At 46.7% G+C, this 23524-nt stretch overlaps 1 protein-coding gene across 2 annotated transcripts in view; it reads right to left on the bottom strand.

Moving 5' to 3' along the window:
* The window catches only part of RGS21 (regulator of G protein signaling 21), a 498283-nt gene that overhangs the window by 289355 nt on the left and 185404 nt on the right, over nt 1-23524 (bottom strand). For both annotated transcript variants that reach the window (XM_063940308.1, XM_063940309.1), the window contains one exon: nt 11781-11888. In XM_063940308.1, coding sequence (XP_063796378.1) covers nt 11781-11823 — 43 coding nt within the window. In that variant the 5' untranslated portion in view covers nt 11824-11888. The remainder of the gene's footprint in view (nt 1-11780; nt 11889-23524) is intronic.

Below are 23524 nucleotides of genomic sequence, written 5' to 3'. Positions count from 1 at the left end.
TCTATATTAGCAGCAGACACAGTACAGTACGGTAGTCCACGGCTGTAGCTACCTCTGTGTCGGCACTCAGCAGTCCATCCATAATTGTATACTAGTATCCATCCATCTCCATTGTTTACCTGAGGTGCCTTTTAGTTGTGCCTATTAAAATATGGAGAACAAAAATGTTGAGGTTCCAAAATTAGGGAAAGATCAAGATCCACTTCCACCTCGTGCTGAAGCTGCTACCACTAGTCATGGCCGAGACGATGAAATGCCAGCAACGTCGTCTGCCAAGGCCGATGCCCAATGTCATAGTACAGAGCATGTCAAATCCAAAACACCAAATATCAGTAAAAAAAGGACTCCAAAACCTAAAATAAAATTGTCGGAGGAGAAGCGTAAACTTGCCAATATGCCATTTACCACACGGAGTGGCAAGGAACAGCTGAGGCCCTGGCCTATGTTCATGGCTAGTGGTTCAGCTTCACATGAGGATGGAGGCACTCAGCCTCTCGCTAGAAAAATGAAAAGACTCAAGCTGGCAAAAGCAGTAGCACCGCAAAGAACTGTGCGTTCTTCGAAATCCCAAATCCACAAGGAGAGTCCAATTGTGTCGGTTGCGATGCCTGACCTTCCCAACACTGGACGTGAAGAGCATGCGCCTTCCACCATTTGCACGCCCCCTGCAAGTGCTGGAAGGAGCACCCGCAGTCCAGTTCCTGATAGTCAGATTGAAGATGTCAGTGTTGAAGTACACCAGGATGAGGAGGATATGGGTGTTGCTGGCGCTGGGGAGGAAATTGACCAGGAGGATTCTGATGGTGAGGTGGTTTGTTTAAGTCAGGCACCCGGGGAGACACCTGTTGTCCGTGGGAGGAATAGGGCCATTGACATGCCTGGTGAAAATACCAAAAAAATCAGCTCTTCAGTGTGGAAGTATTTCACCAGAAATGCGGACAACAGGTGTCAAGCCGTGTGTTCCCTTTGTCAAGCTGTAATAAGTAGGGGTAAGGACGTTAACCACCTCAGAACATCCTCCCTTATACGTCACCTGCAGCGCATTCATAATAGGTCAGTGACAAGTTCAAAAACTTGGGCCGACAGCGGAAGCAGTCCACTGACCAGTAAATCCCTTCCTCTTGTAACCAAGCTCACGCAAACCACCCCACCAACTCCCTCAGTGTCAATTTCCTCCTTCCCCAGGAATGCCAATAGTCCTGAAGGCCATGTCACTGGCAATTCTGACGAGTCCTCTCCTGCCTGGGATTCCTCCGATGCATCCTTGCGTGTAACGCCTACTGCTGCTGGCGCTGCTGTTGTTGCTGCTGGGAGTCGATGGTCATCCCAGAGGGGAAGTCGTAAGCCCACTTGTACTACTTCCAGTAAGCAATTGACTGTCCAACAGTCCTTTGCGAGGAAGATGAAATATCACAGCAGTCATCCTGTTGCAAAACGGATAACTGAGTCCTTGACAACTATGTTGGTGTTAGACGTGCGTCCGGTATCCGCCGTTAGTTCACAGGGAACTAGACAATTTATTGAGGCAGTGTGCCCCCGTTACCAAATACCATCTAGGTTCCACTTCTGTAGGCAGGCGATACCGAGAATGTACACGGACGTCAGAAAAAGACTCACCAGTGTCCTAAAAAATGCAGTTGTACCCAATGTCCACTTAACCACGGACATGTGGACAAGTGGAGCAGGGCAGGGTCAGGACTATATGACTGTGACAGCCCACTGGGTAGATGTATGGACTCCCGCCGCAAGAACAGCAGCGGCGGCACCAGTAGCAGCATCTCGCAAACGCCAACTCTTTCCTAGGCAGGCTACGCTTTGTATCACCGCTTTCCAGAATACGCACACAGCTGAAAACCTCTTACGGCAACTGAGGAAGATCATCGCAGAATGGCTTACCCCAATTGGACTCTCCTGTGGATTTGTGGCATCGGACAACGCCAGCAATATTGTGTGTGCATTAAATATGGGCAAATTCCAGCACGTCCCATGTTTTGCACATACCTTGAATTTGGTGGTGCAGAATTTTTTAAAAAACGACAGGGGCGTGCAAGAGATACTGTCGGTGGCCAGAAGAATTGCGGGACACTTTCGGCGTACAGGCACCACGTACAGAAGACTGGAGCACCACCAAAAACTACTGAACCTGCCCTGCCATCATCTGAAGCAAGAAGTGGTAACGAGGTGGAATTTAACCCTCTATATGCTTCAGAGGTTGGAGGAGCAGCAAAAGGCCATTCAAGCCTATACAATTGAGCACGATATAGGAGGTGGAATGCACCTGTCTCAAGTGCAGTGGAGAATGATTTCAACGTTGTGCAAGGTTCTGATGCCCTTTGAACTTGCCACACGTGAAGTCAGTTCAGACACTGCCAGCCTGAGTCAGGTCATTCCCCTCATCAGGCTTTTGCAGAAGAAGCTGGAGACATTGAAGGAGGAGCTAACACGGAGCGATTCCGCTAGGCATGTGGGACTTGTGGATGGAGCCCTTAATTCGCTTAACAAGGATTCACGGGTGGTCAATCTGTTGAAATCAGAGCACTACATTTTGGCCACCGTGCTCGATCCTAGATTTAAAACCTACCTTGGATCTCTCTTTCCGGCAGACACAAGTCTGCTGGGGTTGAAAGAAATGCTGGTGAGAAAATTGTCAAGTCAAGCGGAACGCGACCTGTCAACATCTCCTCCTTCACATTCTCCCGCAACTGGGGGTGCGAGGAAAAGGCTCAGAATTCCGAGCCCACCCGCTGGCGGTGATGCAGGGCAGTCTGGAGCGACTGCTGATGCTGACATCTGGTCCGGACTGAAGGACCTGACAACGATTACGGACATGTCGTCTACTGTCACTGCATATGATTCTCTCAACATTGAAAGAATGGTGGAGGATTATATGAGTGACCGCATCCAAGTAGGCACGTCACACAGTCCGTACTTATACTGGCAGGAAAAAGAGGCAATTTGGAGGCCCTTGCACAAACTGGCTTTATTCTACCTAAGTTGCCCTCCCACAAGTGTGTACTCCGAAAGAGTGTTTAGTGCCGCCGCTCACCTTGTCAGCAATCGGCGTACGAGGTTACATCCAGAAAATGTGGAGAAGATGATGTTCATTAAAATGAATTATAATCAATTCCTCCGCGGAGACATTGACCAGCAGCAATTGCCTCCACAAAGTACACAGGGAGCTGTGATGGTGGATTCCAGTGGGGACGAATTGATAATCTGTGAGGAGGGGGATGTACACGGTGATATATCGGAGGATGATGATGAGGTGGACATCTTGCCTCTGTAGAGCCAGTTTGTGCAAGGAGAGATTAATTGCTTCTTTTTTGGGGGGGTCCAAACCAACCCGTCATATCAGTCACAGTCGTGTGGCAGACCCTGTCACTGAAATGATGGGTTGGTTAAAGTGTGCATGTCCTGTTTTGTTTATACAACATAAGGGTGGGTGGGAGGGCCCAAGGACAATTCCATCTTGCACCTCTTTTTTCTTTTCTTTTTCTTTGCGTCATGTGCTGTTTGGGGAGGGTTTTTTGGAAGGGACATCCTGCGTGACACTGCAGTGCCACTCCCAAATGGGCCCGGTGTTTGTGTCGGCCACTAGGGTCGCTTATCTTACTCACACAGTCAGCTACCTCATTGCGCCTCTTTTTTTCTTTGCGTCATGTGCTGTTTGGGGAGTGTTTTTTGGAAGGGCCATCCTGCGTGACACTGCAGTGCCACTCCTAGATGGGCCCGGTGTTTGTGTCGGCCACTAGGGTCGCTAATCTTACTCACACAGCTACCTCATTGCGCCTCTTTTTTTCTTTGCGTCATGTGCTGTTTGGGGAGGGTTTTTTGGAAGGGACATCCTGCGTGACACTGCAGTGCCACTCCTAAATGGGCCCGGTGTTTGTGTCGGCCACTAGGGTCGCTAATCTTACTCACACAGCTACCTCATTGCGCCTCTTTTTTTCTTTGCGTCATGTGCTGTTTGGGGAGGGTTTTTTGGAAGGGACATCCTGCGTGACACTGCAGTGCCACTCCTAGATGGGCCAGGTGTTTGTGTCGGCCACTAGGGTCGCTTAGCTTAGTCATCCAGCGACCTCGGTGCAAATTTTAGGACTAAAAATAATATTGTGAGGTGTGAGGTATTCAGAATAGACTGAAAATGAGTGGAAATTATGGTTTTTGAGGTTAATAATAATATGGGATCAAAATGACCCCCAAATTCTATGATTTAAGCTGTTTTTTAGGGTTTTTTGAAAAAAACACCCGAATCCAAAACACACCCGAATCCGACAAAAAAAATTCGGTGAGGTTTTGCCAAAACGCGGTCGAACCCAAAACACGGCCGCGGAACCGAACCCAAAACCAAAACACAAAACCCGAAAAACTTCAGGCGCTCATCACTACAGAAGACAAAAGGTACCACTTTTCGTTCCTTTCAACCTCAAGGGAAAGCAAAAGTTCAGGCATACCAGAGACAATATTGTGCTTCCAAAACCACTAAGCCCAAGACGAAGCAGTCCTGGGTGGCCTGTCAGCCTGCTTTTATACAAGACAAACCTGTCACATGACGCGGCGGTCACCCCCCCCCCCCCCCCCTTGGGGACCCCAGGGCGGGAGGCCAACTTCTGCAGTTCACCCAGATCTGGTTGAAGACCACTTCAGACTCATGGGTGTGAGAAGTTGTATCTCACAGATACGCAGTCTCTTTCAAGAGACGTCCCCCTCGCCAATTTTGCACCACAGCCATCCCTTTGGATCCACTAAAGGCGCAAGCTCTGCAGCAGATTGTGACTTCTCTCCTGGATGTAGGAGTGGTAAGTGCCTGAAACCCAATGAGTTCTTCCGGCCTATACTCAACCTCAAATCACTAAACAAGTTTGTGAGAGTGTACAAGTTCCATATGGAGATGCTGCACTCAATTGTATTAGTGATGGAACCCAGAGACTACTGTATATAGTGTCCCTGGATACTCAGGATGCATACCTGCATATACCTGTGGCCAAGTCACATCAGCAGTATCTGCGGTTTGTTATTGGCAACCTACACTATCAGTTCCATGCCATATGGACAGGCTATGGCTCCTCGAATTTTCACGAAGGTCATGGCCATAATGACGGCACATCTCCGTCGCCAGGGAGTCAGGATCCTGCTGTATCTGGACGACTTGCTGATCCTCGAAAACTACCATGATGTCCTCCTGAGTCATTTACAACTGACAGTAAGCTTCATACAAGCCCACGGGTGGCTCATCAATTGGAATAAATCCTCACTGGTCCCAGCTCGGAGCATGGTGCACCTGGGGGCACTCCTGGACACACACAGTCAACATCTGTTCCTGTCTCCAGAAAAAATCCTGAAGATTCAGGATTGTCGATACACTCGGCGATGGATGTACTTGGCCTGATGTTGTCGGTATCGATATGGTTGAGTACACTAATTTCATTCCCACCCTTTGCAGAGGTTAATTCTTTCCAAGTAGAATGGCCTACCTCATTTGATCAAATCTCACATGATTACTTTGACTCCAGAGGTTCGTCAATTGCTGACCTGGTGGCTACACGACCAGCAATTGAACAAGGGCCGTCCCTTCTGGATCCCCGACTGGGTCCTGCTGATGGATGCCAGTCTGCAGGGATGGGGTGCAGTGTTGGAGCAACACTCTTTCCAGGGTCGTTGGACCAAGGAGAAGTCTCTCCTCCCAATAAACATTCTGGAGCTGCGGGTGGTGTTCAGTGCGTTCACTCTTGCCATGCCTCTGGTACATAACAGACCTGTTCAAGTATGGTCAGAGAACGCCACCACAGTGGCACTCAAAGCATAACAAAGTTGGAAGTGTCAAAAAACCTTTGATGGGCGGAACACCATCTGCCAGCCATATCGGCAGTGTTTATTCCAGGTGTCCTAAACTGGGAAGCGGAAATCCTCAGTCGTCAAGATGTACACGACTGAGAGTGGAGTCTTCATCTGGAAGTCTTTTAACTCCTAGTGGACTCGCAGGGCCTACCAGTTGTAGACCTGATGGCATCTCGACACAATCAAGCAGCGTTCATGCATGCACTAGCCATTCCATGGAACTTTCAGCTGCCTTACGTGTCACTCCTGCCCAGGGTCCTGCGGAAGTTCAAGCAAGAAGAAGAAATACTACTGCTAGTCGCTCCAGCGTGGCCCAGTCGGCATTGGTTCTCAGACCTGCAGGGTCTATCGACAGAGTATCCTCTTCTACTTCCTCAGCGAGCAGATTTCCTCATACAGGGCCCTTGTCTTTATCCAGACCTGGTCAGACTGGCTTTTATGGCGTGGCTCTTGAAGCATCACTCCTGAGGGCCAAAGGATTCTCTGAGGCGGTCATCCAAACTATGTTGAAAGCCCACAAACCGGCATCTACCCGGCTCTATTACAGGGTCTGGAATTCTTACTTCACCTGGTGTGCTGATAAGAACTATGATGTGTACAGGTTCAAAACATCCAGAATCCTGGTTTTCCTGCAACAAGGCCTGGACTTAGGCCTTTGTCTGGCCACACTCAAGGTCAACATATCTGCCTTGTCGGTGTGGTTTTAGAAGAAAATTGCATCTCTACTTGACATTCATACATTCACTCAGGGTGTGTTAAGGATTCAGCCTCCTTATGTACCTCCAGTGGCTCCATGGGATCTGTCTGTTGTCCTGAATGCCCTGCAAGAGTCTCCATTTGAACCTCTTGAGTCAGTGGAACTTAAATGGCTCACAGCCAAGGTCCTGTTTCTGTTGGCTATTGCCTCTGCTAGAAGGGTGTCGACCTAGGCGCTTTGTCCCATAGTCCACCCTTTCTAATATTAGATCATGACCGGGCAGTCTTTGAATGTCGTAAGGGCTCTCTGTATGTGTGTGGAGAGGGCTGCCTCTATCAATAGGTCAGATATTATTTCTGTACTGTTTGATATCCACAAACTTGGCTGGCCTGCGAATATGCAAACCTTGTCCAGCTTGATTAGAATGGTGATTGCACAAGCATATATGCAGGCAGGACTCCCAGCTCCTGCTGCTGGACCTTCTTGGGTGGCCCACTGTGGTGCTTCTGCAGAATAATTGTGCAAGATGACTACGTGGTCCTCGGTGAACATGTTCATTAGGTTCTATGCCTTTGATACTTCCGTCTCCCAGGATGCTTCCTTTGGACGCCGGTTTCTCATACCCGCTAAAGCACGTCCCCTCCCTTGAGGAACTGCTTTAGGACATCCCCGATGTTTTCCTGTGGAACACAGTATACCCCGCTGCAGAAAATGAAAGTTATGGTAGACTTACCATTGTTAATTCTCTTTCTGCGCGGTACACTGGGTTCCACAGGGCGCCCACCCTGACGCACCTAGCTTCTATGGGTTTGTATGGCATTATCCGCTGGTCCCTTCTCCTGTTGTGAGAATGTGGTTCTATGTGACTAACATCCGCCTTCTCTCTTACCTGCTCCTACACTGGACTGGTTAACGAAACTGAGCTCACAGTGCCTGGATGTGGGGTTACAGAGGAGGCCCCAATGCATCCTGGAACAGCTTAAAACTTTAGCCTTTCAGTGCCTCTGGATCAAGATCCACTCTACACCCCGATGTTTTCTTGTGGAACCCACTGTACCTTGCAGAAAGAGAGTTAACAATGGTAAGTGTACCATAACTTTCCTTTTCTTTAACTGATAATAGACAGATATTTAATCGACATTACTATTACCATTATTACCATTAATTTACATAGCACCATTTGTATTGTGGAATGCTCTGCAGGGAATACGTAATGCTTCATATCAATCCTTGCCCCACATGAGCATACAGTGTAAATTTCCTACCACACATACGTATATGCGCACACATTAAGGGGGTAATTCAGAGTTGATCGTAGATGTGCTAAATTTAGCACATCTACGGTCAGTTACTCTGACATGCGGGGGGACGCCCAGCACGGGGCTAGTCCACCCCCACATGTCAGGCCCTACCCCCCCCCCCTCCTCCTTCCCCACACAAGTTTAAAAGCATCACACAGCGGCGATGCCATAGACAAATTAAGGGGGGTTGCAGGGCATACAGTACCCCTGGCCCCCCTTTGTCAAGGGGCCCCCAGCCAGAGCACAGTGACATCACTAATTTACCTCTTATGCAGCAAAAGAACCAGGCAGCCATAATGCAAGCAGGACAGTGTGCAGTGCAGGCAGAGACACAGGAGTATCAGGCTTTATGAGGTACCTATGGAGCTTTCAGACAGAAAGTAGGGTGGAGAGAGCAGGGCCGTAACTACCTGTGTGCCAGGTGTGCCTGTCACACAGCGCAGTTGCCCTGAGGGCGCAACGGCCAGCGGCATGTTATGAGTCAAATAGACTCATTACATGCCGCCTCTGCTGTGTGCGCCGTGCGCCGCCACCGCGCTGTGGAGAGAGCAGCGCCGAGCAGCGGAGAAGGAGGAGTAGGGAGGGGAAATGGAGCCGCAGCAGCACAATGTAATTGGTAGTAAGCGCCGCTGCAGCAGTCCCCTCTCCTTCCGTATTGGCTGCCCGGTGCTGCTGTGGATGCTGGGATGCTGTTCCTTCATCCAAGCATCCACAGCAGCGCTGGGCAGCCAATACGGAAGGAGAGGGGACAGCTGCAGCGGCGCTTACTACCAATGAAATAGCGCTGCTACGGCTCCAGTCCCCCTCCCTCCCTGGGAGCCGTTATGTGTAAAAAGGGGGACTGTGCCTGCCGCAGTGTGTAAAAAGGGGGACTGTGCCTGCCGCAGTGTGTAAAAAGGGGGACTGGCTACCGTTACGTGTTAAAGGGGAAACTATGCCTGCCGCAATGTGTAAAAAGGGGGACTGGCTGCCGTTATGTGTAAAAAGGGGAACGCTGTCTGACGCAATGTCTAAAAAAGGGGACTAGCTGCTGTTACGTGTAAAAAGGGGGACTGTGCCTGCCGTAATGTGTAAAAAGGGGACGCTGTCTGCCGTAATGTGTAAAAAGGGGGACTGTCTGCTGTAATGTGTAAAAAGGGGGACTGTCTGCTGTAATGTGTAAAAAGGGCTCTACCTGGTGTAGTACCGCTACTGTGCAGCGTAATTTGAATAATGGAGACTACTGTGCAGCGTAGTATGGATTGGTATTATTTTGTGGCCACGCCCCTTCCCCATGAAGCCATGCCACTATATATTTTCCGCGCGCCTACGCCGCGCACTGTCCCTATTTTGCATGGCCGGGCGCCAATGCCGTTTCTTGCACACAGCGCTAAAATGCCTAGTTACGGCACTGGGAGAGAGCCGTTAGTGACACAGGGATCCCAGCTTCTCCTCCTCCCCACCTGGGTGTCTGGGTCCTGTGTAAACTGTTTTCTATTGAGAGTCTAGAGCAGTGGTTCTCAAACTGGGGTGCCTCAGGACACTTGCAGGGGTGTGTTGGATTGGTGGTCCAGGATCAATTCAAATTATTTATTGTCAATGTAATAGGCAAAACCAGTGCTAGTGGCTGCTAATCATAAAATATGTTGACAAATGGAAACAAATCCTGAACCTAAGGATGATATATAAAAACAATGTACTTAATCTAATATTTATTTAATTTTAAATTTCTCAATAAGAAACTTTTGGCCTAGGGTGCCTTGAAAAAAATTCTTATACTCTGGGGTGCCATGATTCAAAAAAGGCTGCTGCTATTCTTGCATGTGACAAGATAAATTATAGATTTTATTTTTCTATGTGTATTTTAAGGTCATTTAAATTGTTTGTTCTTCTACAAGAAATGTTATAAAGTAGTTGTCTCTCACTTAGGTGGAACGATAAACAGTACCAATGCATTATTTAACTATTAGTTTAAATGTAATATACACCATTGGTTTAAATTTAATATTCACAATCTATACCTCCCAACATGACCCATTCCAGGAGGGACAAATGTCTACCTGGACCTCCATCTTAATTTATGATTGCAATCACCTGTGTTGAAACATCTTTCTTATCAATTAAATAGTTCAACACATATTAAGAGGGAAGTCCAGGTATAAACATTTTGTCCCTCCTGTTGGGAGGTATGCACAATCTAATATTCACCCCCTCCCCTTTCACCGGGGCCCCCCTGTCTTAAGTGCCCCAGGCACCCCCAAGGCTTAATCCGGCCATGGGCGATGCTTTTGTACTTGACAAGTAGCTCCCTACCTGCGCAACTCCTGCGCGCTGGCATGGAGCTACTTGTCGCATCCCGGGTCGCAGCGGCTGCAAGCGGCCCACCCCCCCGCATGGTCCGGGCACACCTGCGTTGCCCAGACCGCACCCCTAAAACAACAGCCAAACGCAGCTGGACTGAGATGCGATAGTATCTCTAGCACGCACATGCGCACTGCGGCGCATGCGCAGTTCAGACCTTATCGCCCACTGTGCGAAAACGCACAGCAGCGATCAGGTCTGAATTAGCCTCCAAGGGGTCAATTTAATTGTACCAACACTTACGGTAGCCAAGAGATTGCATATTTTAATATGAACCCCTATGATGCTGTGAACTATAATATATAATTTGAGGGCAAATTGGGTGGGCCATTGCAGGCATTCTTATGTCATTGCAAAGGCGTATCTATGGCATCACTGCTAACTCACAATAAATTAATTGGTCCTTTGGTGCCCATTTATTTTTAGTAGTCAGTTAACCATCCAGTATTTTTTTGACTGTGGTTGAAAAACCAGAATACATGAAGGAAACCCATGCAAACACAGGGAGAACATTCAAACTCCACACAAATAGGGACTTGGAGCAAATTAAGCCCATGACCCCAGCAGTGGCGTCACAAGGCGGGTGCGGGGGGTGCGGCCCGCACCCGGGTGTGACACCTGGAGGGGGTGACACCAAATGTCAGCTCCTCCGCAGTGACAGGAGCCAGGTGCTGCAGTGTGAAATTCCGTTACAGCACCCGGCTCCTGTCATAGCAGAGGAGCCGACAGCACACTGAGACCGTCTCTGGGGGAAGCCCAGCATCTCCGGAGATGCTGGGCACGCCCCCAGAGTGACGATCCCGGTATCCCCGCGAAGCCACGCCCCCTAGCTGTAAGGCCACGCCCCCCTTTTTGCCGCGATCGCGGCAGTACATCAGGGGTGCGCACCGGGTGTCACCACACCTGGTGACGCCTCTGGACCCCAGCACTGTGAAGCATCAGTTGTAATTTTGTATAAATAAACAAATACTGTATATTGGGAGTAATTCAGAGTTGATGACAGCAGCAAATTTGTTAGCAGTTGGGCAAAACCATGAGCACTGCAGGTGTGGCAGATATAACATGTGCGCAGAGAGTTATATTTGGGTGGGTTATTTTGTTCAGTCGCACAGCCGATCGTAAGGAGATTGACAGAAAGTGTGAGTTTCTGGGTGTCAACTGACCATTTTCTGGGAGTGTTTGGAAAAACGTAGGAGTGGCCGGGCGTCTGCTGGGCAGGTATCAGACATCATTACCGTGTCATTCGTCGCAGCAATCATCACACAGAATAAGTAACTACAGGGCTGGTCTTGTTCTGCACAAAATGTGTTTGCAGCCGCTCTGCTGCACAGGCGTTCGCACTCCTGCAAAGCGAAAATACACTCTCCCATGGGCGGCAACTATGCGTTTGCATGGCTGCTAAAAGTAGCTAGCGAGCGATCAACTCGGAATGAGGGCCATTGTTTTGTGTGGCAAACCCTTTTAGTAGACAGAGAAAAATGGTCACATTTAATGAGACTTAAAATACTGATTTATAGCATGGTAATAACCCCTGACAGCGAGAAAGATGTAACCATTTTACAATTTTACAAAATGACAATAAAAAACATTGTACAATAACTTACCTTTGTTGGCAAGAAGTTTACCCATGGACTCGTAGCATTCCATTATATTAATAGATGTAAGGGCACTTTATCTACACCTCTTTACAGTGTCTCTGGCTTTCTATAAAACTAAAAAAACAAATTAGGATTATGTTAAAAAAAATTAAAGTCGCGCCAGAGACATAATCAAAAATAAACAAAAGGATTATGGGTGTGATTATTGAGACGGCATGGAGGTATAGTTCAGCATTTAATTTTATATATATTATACATGCAATAAAATGTAACATAATAATCGATTATTCACAATCCTAAAAATAACAATGCTATAAAATGTGCTGGTTTATAAAATATGCTGAGGCAATAGAATTGCTTGTATAAAATGAGATAATTAGTGTGTCAAGAAACTTGAGTTAAGGCCAGTACTCACCCGCAGATGTGGGAGAGATGTGTGCTGAGCGAACCGCTCAGCGCACATCTCTTCCCCCGCTCAGCACAGCGCGATGTGTGCTGAGCGTGCGGGAGGAGACGGGGGGGGGGGGGGGCGCTAATTTCACCCAGCGGGTGAAGTGAGCGACCCGCTAGATTGGCCAATCTAGCACCAGCGACAGCGATGCGTGGGGCTGCGCATCAATATCGCTGTGAGGGGTACACACGGAGTGATCTAGTCAGATTGCTTAGATTTTAAGCAGCGATCGCTCCGTGAGTACCCCCCTTTAGAGGACCAAACAAAAAGGATAATGTATAGGATCTACTATACAATAATGTAACAACTGCAGCCACCAGATGAGAATTAGATGGTAGATGATGATAAAGTAGAATTTATAATTTGCTCTGTAGCAAAGTATATTGTTAAATATATTACATACTGTATACATATCAGATATCTGCCTTACATACTCTAATATCCTTTATTGTCTAGCAGGGTACATACATCTGCAATGATAATAATCAGACATATCCACAAGGTTTGTGCTGACAGTTGGGGCAGAAATTAGTGTGTTTTTGTGAATTGTTAGTTTTGACAGCTTTATTTCTAAGCAGATAAAAATGTATAAAAGTGAACTTGTCATCCGGTGGTACTGAGAGGGGAATTCACTAATTACCCAGACCCAGATCTGATGGAGGGGCCCAGGTCCCCACACCCTTACCTGGCAGCAGCAGTTGCAGCTTCTCTCCTCAGCCCAGCACACACTGCTGTGTGCTGGGCTGCAGTGTGGCCAGGGTTGCGCTTAAAAATAAAAAAAAGTCTGTATTTAATTCTAAGGGTTCATGGCCATGCCTCCTGTAATTAGGCCATGCCCCTTGAAAAGTACTTGGGCCCAGCCAGGCTCACTACTGCCCTGTTGTCATCTAATCACTGGTCCATTAACTGGCAGAGAAATTAGAGCTGTTACGGGCAGCTCATAAGAAGCACAAGCTACATAATAAGCAATAATTAGGATAGTATTGCGGGATGCTGGTACCAGCATTCTGAGCTGGGATCCTGAGTGGATCCCATTCAGAATCCTGATGCCTAATGTGACAAGAACACTGGAATAGTGTTTGAGGGCAGGTATGTTTGTCCCAGGTTCTTGTCTTACATGTATTAGAAAAATGAAAACTTCTAGGAAAATTTTTTGTTTTGTCAGAACCTTTTTAGTTTATTGGAAAAGCTGGATAAGGGCCCTGAAAGAGAGATAGGGCAAGTTCCAGACATTGGGCCCAGTTCGGGTCTTTGGCCTCATAGAGGGCTAATCAGGGCTTTCAGCTGTGCAAGAGCCTTTTAGGGCTGCTAGCCTGATTAGTGTGGGCAGACTGCCTGAGGAGACTGGAGACTCTCTGAACAGAGAAACACGCTTCTTTATACAAGTGAGCTATACAGTGTTTACTGGAGAACTCTGTGTTTTTGTTTAGTGGTAGTTAGGAACGTCTTGTGTTTAGTTAGTGCTGGACAGGCAAGGTATTTTCTTTTGGTGTTTGTTTTATTTTCTGTTTAATAAAACTGGCTGTGGCCAGTTGCACCACAAACTGGACTTGTGTGATTCCTCAGCTGCTGCGTGCTGCCATTTACCCCAGGAAATGGCACCTTGTACCCTTACAGTGTTACAACTTGGTGGAGAATGCGAGCATGCTGTTCTGTGCATAAGTGAAGGCAGCAGCTTTATGAGGCCTGCAGAAAATGGTGGTTTATGCAGATACAGCCCAGTGTGAAGTTACTGAGTTTCCCCCTGAGGATTTGATATATGTCCTGGGTGAAAGCAGATACAAAGCCACCTGAAAAGTCTGTCGACATGGAGGAACTGCTCAAAGCCTTGCTGCAAGCTACAGCGGCTCAGCAGGAGTCCAACAGACAGCAGCTGGTGGCAATGGAGGAAAATAGGAGACAGCAGCAGGTGGCAATGGAGGAAAATAGGAGACAGCAGCAGGTGGCTACTGACGAACTTTACAGGCAACAGCTTCAGGATAGAGAGGCTTTAACAGAAGTGGTGCAGAGCCTTGCAGCCTGGATTAGAGATATTGCCATCTGTGCTCTGACCATCTCTAGTTCTATACGGGCAAGTCACTTCCTGCAGAAAATGACAGAGGCTGATGATGGGGAGGCCTACCTGACCACATTTGAAAGGACTGCTGAGCGTGAGAACTGGCCGAAAGCACAGTGGGCCAGTCTGCTGGCACCTTTTCTGTCAGGTGAACCCCAAAAAGCGTACTTTGATTTAAGCCCTGCTGAGGCTCGGGACTAAGATAAACTAAAGACTGAGATCCTGACCCACCTGGGAGTCACGCTGTCAGTACGAGCACAACGGGTGCACCATTGGGTGTACGCCATGGAGAAGCCTCCTCACTCCCAGATGCATGACCTTATTCAGCTAACAAAAAAATGGTTACAGCCAGAGACATTAACTGGTCCTCAGATGGTTGAAAGAGTTATCATGGACCGTTATTTGTGATCTTTGCTTATGGCCCTGCGCAAGTGGGTAAGCCATGGAAACCCGGATACTGCTGACCAATTAGTGGACATGGTAGAGAGGTATTTGGCGGCAGAGGAACTACTGATGACCACCTCGCAACCCATAGATCCTCGACAGCGCCCTTCAGTAAAGACTGGTAAGACTGTTCTGAGGGAAAACATTGCTGGGCGGTTAAGAGAACGCAAGGCTGGAGAGACTGTAAACACTAGCCCTGGAGACAGGACAATGGGGCTAGAACGGTCTATGCTGCCCAAACGGGTTGATAATCGTGTGGTTAAATGTTTTAGGTGTGGTATGCCAGGTCATATTACTGCCAATTGCCCAGTCATGCAAGAACCTATGCAATGTGATGCTGCCTTTGAATGTCGCAGAATGTCTTTCTTTGCTAGGTTAGCCTGTACTGTGGTACCTTCACCTGAGCTGGAAAAACAAATGTGTGATGTGTTCTTAGAGGGTAACCGGGTAGAGACCTTGCTAGATTCAGGAAGTTTAGTTACCCTCGTGAAAGCTGGGTTAGTGAACCCCTTAAAGGTCCAGCAAATACCTATTGGGGTAACTTGCATACATGGGGATACCCAACATTTATGTCACTGCTGAAGTGAATATAGAAACTTGTTGTGGGTCAGCAATTGTTAAAGTAGGACTGGTCCCCACCTTGGTGCATGAGGCCATAATAGGGAGGGATTTTCCTCATTTTTGGAAACTGTGGGAATCACGTTTATCAACAGATGTGAGAAGTAAAGAGCCAGTTGATAATACTGGTGATTTTATGGATGTACATGTGTCTTCAGAACTTGCTGACCCTTTGCCTTTTGCTAGTTTGGCTGGGGAAGTGACAGATGGGGAGTCCAGTGAGGACCCTCTTGCTGGGAACAGAGACATAGTAGTTAGAACTGAAAGCGTGCCTGACCTGGAGGTAAAGAAGGATCTGTTTGCATTTGAACAGTTAAAGGATCCTACCTTAATAAAGGCTATAGAGAATGTTAATGTTGTTAATGGGGAACCTGTGGTACCTGGTGATAGGGTTACGTATCCCCACATGGCCATCTGTAATGAGCTCTTGTACCACATTGTCAAAAGGGGTGAGGATGTGGTGGAACAGCTGGTAGTTCCCCAGCCTTATCGGAGAACGGTACTAGATTTAGCTCATAGTCACGTTACAGCAGGACATTTAGGGGCAGAAAAAAAACACTGAAAGAGTTTTACAAAGGTTCTTTTGGCCAGGGGTTTATAAAGAAGTGTCTGAATATTGTTCTTCCTGTCCTGAATGCCAGTATCATGCCCCTAGACCCCATTTCAGGAGCCCACTAGTTCCCATGCCTATTATAGAGGTCCCGTTTGACAGAATAACCATGGATCTCATGGGGCCCTTGTTAAAGTCCGCTCGGGGCCATCAGTATATCCTGGTAATTATGGACTATGCCACTCGATATCCTGAGGCTGTCCCTTTACGCACCATCACAACCAAGGCGATAGCTATGGAGCTGGTGCAGGTTTTTAGTAGAGTGGGAATACCAAAAGAAATTTTGACTGACCAAGGTACTCCATTTATGTCAAGGATCATGAAAGAATTGTGCAAATTATTTAAGGTCAATCACCTCAGGACGTCCATCTACCATCCCCAAACTGACGGGTTGGTGGAAAGGTTTAATAAAACTTTAAAAAGTATGTTAAAAAAGGTTGTTGATAGAGATGGGAAAAACGGGGATTGTTTGTTGCCCTACTTCTTAATGGCCATCAGAGAAGTTCCTCAGTCCTCTACAGGGTTTTCTCCATTTGATTTGTTGTATGGTAGACACCCCAGAGGGCTGTTGGACATTGCCAAAGAGACGTGGGAAGGACAGCCCACTCCTTATAGAAGCGTTATTGAACATGTAATACAAATGCAGGATAGGATTACAGCCGTGGTACCTATTGTCAGAGATCACATGGAACAGGCCCAAAGTGCTCAACAGAGGGTATATAACCGGAGTGCCAAGATACGGGAATTTGCTCCTGGAGATAGAGTTATTATTTTGGTACCCACTGTGGAAAGCAAATTCATAGCTAAATGGCAGGGTCTATTTGAGATTAGGGAAAAAGTGAATGAGGTTAATTACAAAGTATACCAGCCGGCAAAGGGAAAACCCGAACAAATCTACCATGTTAACTTAATCAAACCCTGGAAAGATAGGTGGTCTCTGTCAGCGGAGCCTTGCCCTTCGGTGTCTTCACCTCCGTTGCTTCCCGCAGTAAAGGTGTTAGAGACATTATCAGCTGATCAGAACAATCAGGTTAAAGAATTTCTCATCCAAAATAGGGAGATATTTTCAGAGCTACCTGGCCGAACGACCATAATAAAACATGACATTGTCACAGAACCCGGGGTCACGGTCCATTTAAAGCCATATAGGATTCCTGAACTCAGCGAGAAGCTGTTTCTAAAGAAGTTAAAATCATGTTAGAACTTGGAGTCACAGAGGAATCTAACAGTGAGTAGTCCAGTCCCATAGTTCTCATCCCGAAGCCAGATGTTAGCATACGCTTCTGTAATGACTTTCGTAAGTTAAATGAGGTGTCTTAATTTGACGCATACCCCATGCCCCGTGTGGATGAGCTTATAGAAAGGCTGGGAACAGCCAGGTTTCTCACCACGTTGGACCTGACCAAAGGTAACTGGCAAATACCTTTAACTGATAGCGCAAAAGAAAAAACAGCCTTTTCGGTTCTGGAGGAGATATACCAGTATAAGATGTTGCAGAAAACAGAAAAACGGCTGCGCAATGTAACAGGGGATAAAATTGATGAGATGTAATAGAACACACCTTGATAAATATAGATATCATATGAGGTTTTTGGAGCAGCTTGTATAATAAACTTGCTGAAGATCCGTAATAACTCACAAGATTGACACTTGTGGATTAATTTGTAAAATTAAATAAGGAGCGGTCCCAGATAATGCACAAAGTTCCCGTCACAGAGCTCTGCTGCTGTAATATGTAACTCTCCTGTGGGCTGGTCCGAGACCGGGTGTCCCTGGTTCTTAGTCCTGCGTTGCCCACTCGTGCTGTGCAGCAAAGAGATGGTAAAGGTCACCGGGCTGATGTAACAAGTAAGGCCGGAGTAACAGATGAGAGCCGCGTGCTGGTGTGTGCGGCTTGCGGGAACCAGAGTGCCGGTGAGGGAGTCCGTGTGAACTCGGCAAAGAGCTGCTGATGTGGATACCTTAATCAAAGTGGATGATGAGGCGGGGTCCTAACGCATTTTGTCACGTATCACGTATCACGTATAAACGTATCACGTTTCGTTCCACAAAGCGGGTATTCCAGAGCGGTACTCACTAGGTGTCTAAAGAAAGCGAATAATATTTTTAATGGACAACAGGTTAAAACCACCCGCTTTGTGGAACGAGGGTATTCCAGAGCAGTACTCACTAGGTGTCTAAAGAAAGCGAATAATATTTTTAATGGACAACAGGTTAAAAGCACGGTTAGTGAAAATCGTATGATTTTTTTCCTCCCAATTCGACAGTACTTCAAATGTCACTAGAAAAGCACTACAGAGACATTGGCCCATATTAGCATCTGACAATCATTTGCCCTTTGCTAGGGCCCCAGCACCATTGGTGGCCTACAGGCGGGGTGCTAATTTAAAACAGTTATTGATGAGGCCGACCACTTTCCCTGAACAAAACAAGTCTAACATTCACCTTATGCAGGCTAAGCCGGGCTGTTTCTCATGTGGGGAATGTACCACCTGTAGATCAATGATAACTGGCCCTGTTTTCTATCATCCCCACACAGGGAAAAAGATCTCTATCAAGTATCATCTTCATTGTCGACTGGACTATGTCGTTTACCTTCCAAAATGCCCCTGTGGGCTCTGTTACGTCGGACTGACGTCGCGCCCTTTCCGTGATCGAATGGACAATCACCGTTCGTCCATCCAAACGGCCCTACTTTCAGGCACCTCTGATAAACCAGTGGCTAGACACCAAGTAGCAACCCTCAAATGTCAACTTATTGATTGGGTCCCCCCCCCCCCCCCAATGTGGTGGGGATCGAACACTAACTCTAAAGCACAGGGAGAGTTTTTGGATTCATAAACTTAATACGGTAGCTCCGAGAGGCCTCAATGAGGCCAATCCACTCAACATTTTTTTTGTAGGTCTTACCTTTGATTGTCCCATTTGTTACCTTTTTGCTCTAATTAAGTGTATGGTGCATCAGTACGAATGTGTAATCATACACTATTTAAGATGTCCACGTACATTGTGAATTCCGTTTGATATTCCCTATGTATTTGTTATGTATAAATAAGTGTTTTATGTTATTATTTTTTTATGTTTGTTGTTCTTCATTCCCGTAGCCATCCCAGGTCCTTGACAGATCATGAGGGGGCGATTTGACCAATCATCTCACCATACCACGACTGATTTTTTCTTTTATGCTTAACAAGATTTGAATTTCTACCTATTGTGTATTTCCTTAATTTTATTTATTTCCCTGTTGGTTTGATGGATCTAGTTATCTTTGGTACGAGGTTGGTGAGATTATTGGTCGCCATGCCCCTTAGGCATCTAAACCGCCCACACTTGATTCACCTATATAGGACCAGTGTTTATGCACTGATACTTTTACTGTGATTGACAGCTTGATTGACCCACGAGAGCCTGTTGAGCCCTGATGTCACTTCCGGCGGGGCGGGACCATGTAATAATTGAGAGTTTGATTACAGTTAGGATATCATAGGCTTCTATTTATTTGATTTTTGAACAGCTGCCTGATTGCTCTATTTGTCTTTACCCCGTTACGTGGGTCTGTGTATTTTCAGCGGCTTCCCCGCTTGGCGACGCCGGGTAGCATTACTTCTGGTCAGTGGAATGCATCAACTTCCGGTTGTTGGAACGCAGAAGTCGCGTCCCCAGCGCGCATCCAGTTTTAATGTAATTGAAAGTGTTTGTCACACGTATGGTGTCCCTTGTGTCCCGCAATTGATTCAGCCATTATGTTACCTACTCTAGTAAGCAGGGTTATTGATCAGGCACGTTGGTTTCTTTTATAGTAGTGTGTATCTTCTTTTGTAGCTTTAATAGGCACTTCCTGTTTGAGTGTCTTAAATAGCCCATATTTGGTCCTATGCAGCATGCAGCTATCAGTAGGCTCATGGTACCTGAGCTGTAAGTATGCTACCTTCCCTACTACTTGTGGTGTTTGTTTCATGAATAGTCTGTAAGTACTTTTTTCTATTTTGATTATAGAAGACATGCTGACCCTAGCTGATTGAATAATAGCTGCTAAATGTTGTCTTATATTGCACCAGGTATGACCTATATTAGGCTGCATGTTTTATACCCCTTTAATGGTTTTGTTCATATATCTTTAGTTATTTCTGGTTGGCTGTTTGACATGTTACATGTCTTATTCTAATCACAGTAGGTCCTCTGTAAAAGGAACCATACATCAGGTTATACTGACATTGGTGTTTTGCCCAGGTAATCTCACCTGTTAGATATATGTGTACCTCGTTGAGGCATGAGGTGTAGGTGGAGGTTTTCCTGGATTATTGAAGTATGGGCACTTGATGCATGTTAAGCACGTCTAATAATGTCCAGTTATATCCTCTAGCCATTTTTTGACTGTCATGAGGGCCTGGGAGGCACTGGTGGTGGTGGTGGTGTGGGTGATTTGGTTTGTTTTTCATATTTCATTGATTTTATTTTGTTTTTAATGTCTATTGTTTAGATGTTGTGAAGTGCCTATCTTGATAAAGGTCCACATATGGACGAAACGTCGATGATTGACGGCATCACTTTTTAACCTGATTAAACCGAGTTGATTCAACAATTGGATTCAGAGACTGATTTTGGCGAGTGTGCACCTTCCACTTCGGTGGTAGTTGCGGTATGTTTATATATATATATATATATATATATATAATGGGAGGAAGCAGCACAGAGGAGCAGTGACACAGGTGACAGGGGAAGTGACAAAAAAAGGTTGGCATACAGGTGAAAGGATAGGTTAAATGGCACAGAGGAGCTGGGATACAGGTGTTGGGATACGGGGGTGGGGAAGGCAAAGAGGGAGAGAGGAGCTGGGATACAGGTGACTGGATGGGGGAAGCGGCACTGAGGAGCTGGGATACAGGTGACTGGATGGGGGAAGCAGCACAGAGAAACTGGGATACAGGTGAAAGGATGGGGGGAATTAGCACAGAGGAACTGGGATACAGGTGACGGGATGCGGGGGAAGTGGCACTGAGGAGCTGGGATACAGGTGATGGGATGGGACAAAGCAGTACAGAGGAGCTGGGATACAGGTGGCGGGATGGGACAAAGCAGTACAGAGGAGCTGGGATACAGGTGTCAGGATGCAGGGGGAAGCAACTCCGAGATGATGGGATACAGGTGACGGGATGGGACAAAGCAGTACAGAGAAGCTGGGATACAGGTGACGGGATGGGGAAAGCAGCATAGAGGAGCTGGAATACAGGTGACGGGATGGATGGAAGCAGCACCGAGGAGTTGGGATACAGGTGACGGGATGGATGGAAGCAGCACCGAGGAGCTGGGATACAGGTGATGGGATGGATGGAAGCAGCACTGAGGAGCTGGGATACAGGTGTCGGGATAGGACAAAGCAGTACAGAGGAACTGGGATACAGGTGCCGGGATGGATGGAAGCAGCACAGAGGAGCTGGGATACAGGTGATGGGAGTTTATTAGCATACATGGACTGGTGTTTACTTAACACAGGGTAATATAAGCCCTTTGATTAGATGTCCAATTGGCTTCAGCTGAAGCTCTGTACACATTGCAGCCTCATTAATCCACTCCCCTCTTATTAACACTCATAAGCTTTTAACCTATCTATGTACACTAACTGTCACATCCTCTACCTGTCACCATAAGAAACTATCACACACCTCCCCCAACTATACCTATATCTCTCTTCTTCTGCTTCTACTAGCTGGTGACATATCCCCAAATCCAGGTCCCATCCACATACCACGCTCACATTCAGCTGATTCACAACGGAATATAAAATCAACAAACCTTATCAACATCACTTGTCTCCCATCTACCTCCAAGTCACTAAAATGTGCTTTATGGAATGCACGCTCTGTTTGCAACAAATTAACAGCTATTCATGACCTTTTCATAGCAAAAAAATTCAATATGCTGGCTATAACAGAAACCTGGCTCACACAATCAGACACTGCCTCCCCTGCAGCACTGTCACATGGTGGCCTCCACTTCACACACACCCCCAGGCCTGGTAACATCAAAGGAGGTGGTGTTGGAATATTACTGTCCAAATCTTACACGCACATTGTTTTACCACCTGTTCCCTCACTCACATTTACATCCTTTGAAGTACACTCTATTAGGATTGTCACCCCTTTCTCTCTGCGTGTTGCAACTATCTATCGCCCACCTGGGCAACCCAAAAAGTTTCTGGAAGATTTTTCTGCTTGGCTCCCTCACTTTCTATCCTCTGACATCTCCACCATCATTATGGGTGATTTCAATCTCTCTATTGACAGTCCACAATCTCCCCATGCCTCTAAACTACTCTCTCTAACCTCCTCTCTTGGCCTCTCCCAATGGACTGACTCCCCTACTCATCAGGAGGGCCACTGCCTTGATCTTGTATTCACCAGACTATGCTCTGTTTCTGAACTCACTAACACTTCTTTCCCTCTCTCAGATCACAACCTTATCACATGCATGCTCTCCTCCATTACTTCAAACTCCATGTCCCTAAAGTCTACAAGGACACCTCTTATCCGCATAAATATTAACGCTATTAGTTTTCAACAACTATCTACCTCTCTGCAACTACTGCTCTCACCAATTTCTACATTCACCTCTCCAGAGACTGCTGTGTCACACCTTAACCAAACTTTAGTAACAGCACTTGATGAAGTGGCTCCAGCTACCCATCACACTCCACGTAGACTTAGATGTCAACCGTGGCACTCTAAATACACTAGACATTTACAAAAACTCTCACGTAAAGTTGAACGCCAGTGGCGTAAATCTCGTAGTTCAAGTGACTTTCTCACATATAAGACCACCTACCACTCTTATCGTAATGCTCTGGACACTGCCAAACAAACATATTTTCAATCTCTCATCTCTGCTCAAGCCTCTAACCCCAAGCGACTTTTTAATACATTTAAATCACTTCTTGTCCCTCCCTCACCTAACCCACCAGCCACTGTCAGTGCGCAAGATCTTGCTTCCTATTTCAAGGACAAGATTGACAGGATCCGAAATTAAATGGTATGCTCTTCCACAGCAAGTGACCTGCTCAATTCCCTGCCTGAACCCTCTAACACCTTCTCTTCCTTTGATCCTACAAATGAAGATGAAGTATCTGCACTCTTTTCATCTGCCTACTCTAATACCTCTCCCCTTGACTCTATACCCTCACAAATTAGTAAAGCTCTGTCTACTGTGCTCACCCCAACCTTAACAAAAATCTGTAATCTCTCCCTGTCTACTGGTATCTTTCCTTCTCTATACAAGCATGCAGTGATTACTCCCATTCTGAAAAAACAAAACTCTGACCCGAACTCTCTCTCTCTAACTACCGTCCCATCTCTCAGCTCCCATGCCCCTCCAAGCTACTGGAGAGACTTGCCTACACTCGCCTCACACACTTTCTTAACTCACACAGCCTACTGGACCCACTTCAGTCAGGATTTCGGGCCCAACACTCCACAGAGACAGCACTGACTAAGGTAGTGAATGATTTGGTCACTGCTAAATCTAAAGGACATTACTCTCTACTTATTCTCCTTGATCTCTCTGCTGCTTTTGACACT

This window comes from Pseudophryne corroboree, chromosome 9, assembly GCF_028390025.1.
Source record: "Pseudophryne corroboree isolate aPseCor3 chromosome 9, aPseCor3.hap2, whole genome shotgun sequence".
In the NCBI taxonomy this organism is placed as follows: domain Eukaryota; kingdom Metazoa; phylum Chordata; class Amphibia; order Anura; family Myobatrachidae; genus Pseudophryne; species Pseudophryne corroboree.
Note: the sequence above shows the minus strand (reverse complement) of the source record. Positions and strands in the feature narration are given on the sequence as shown.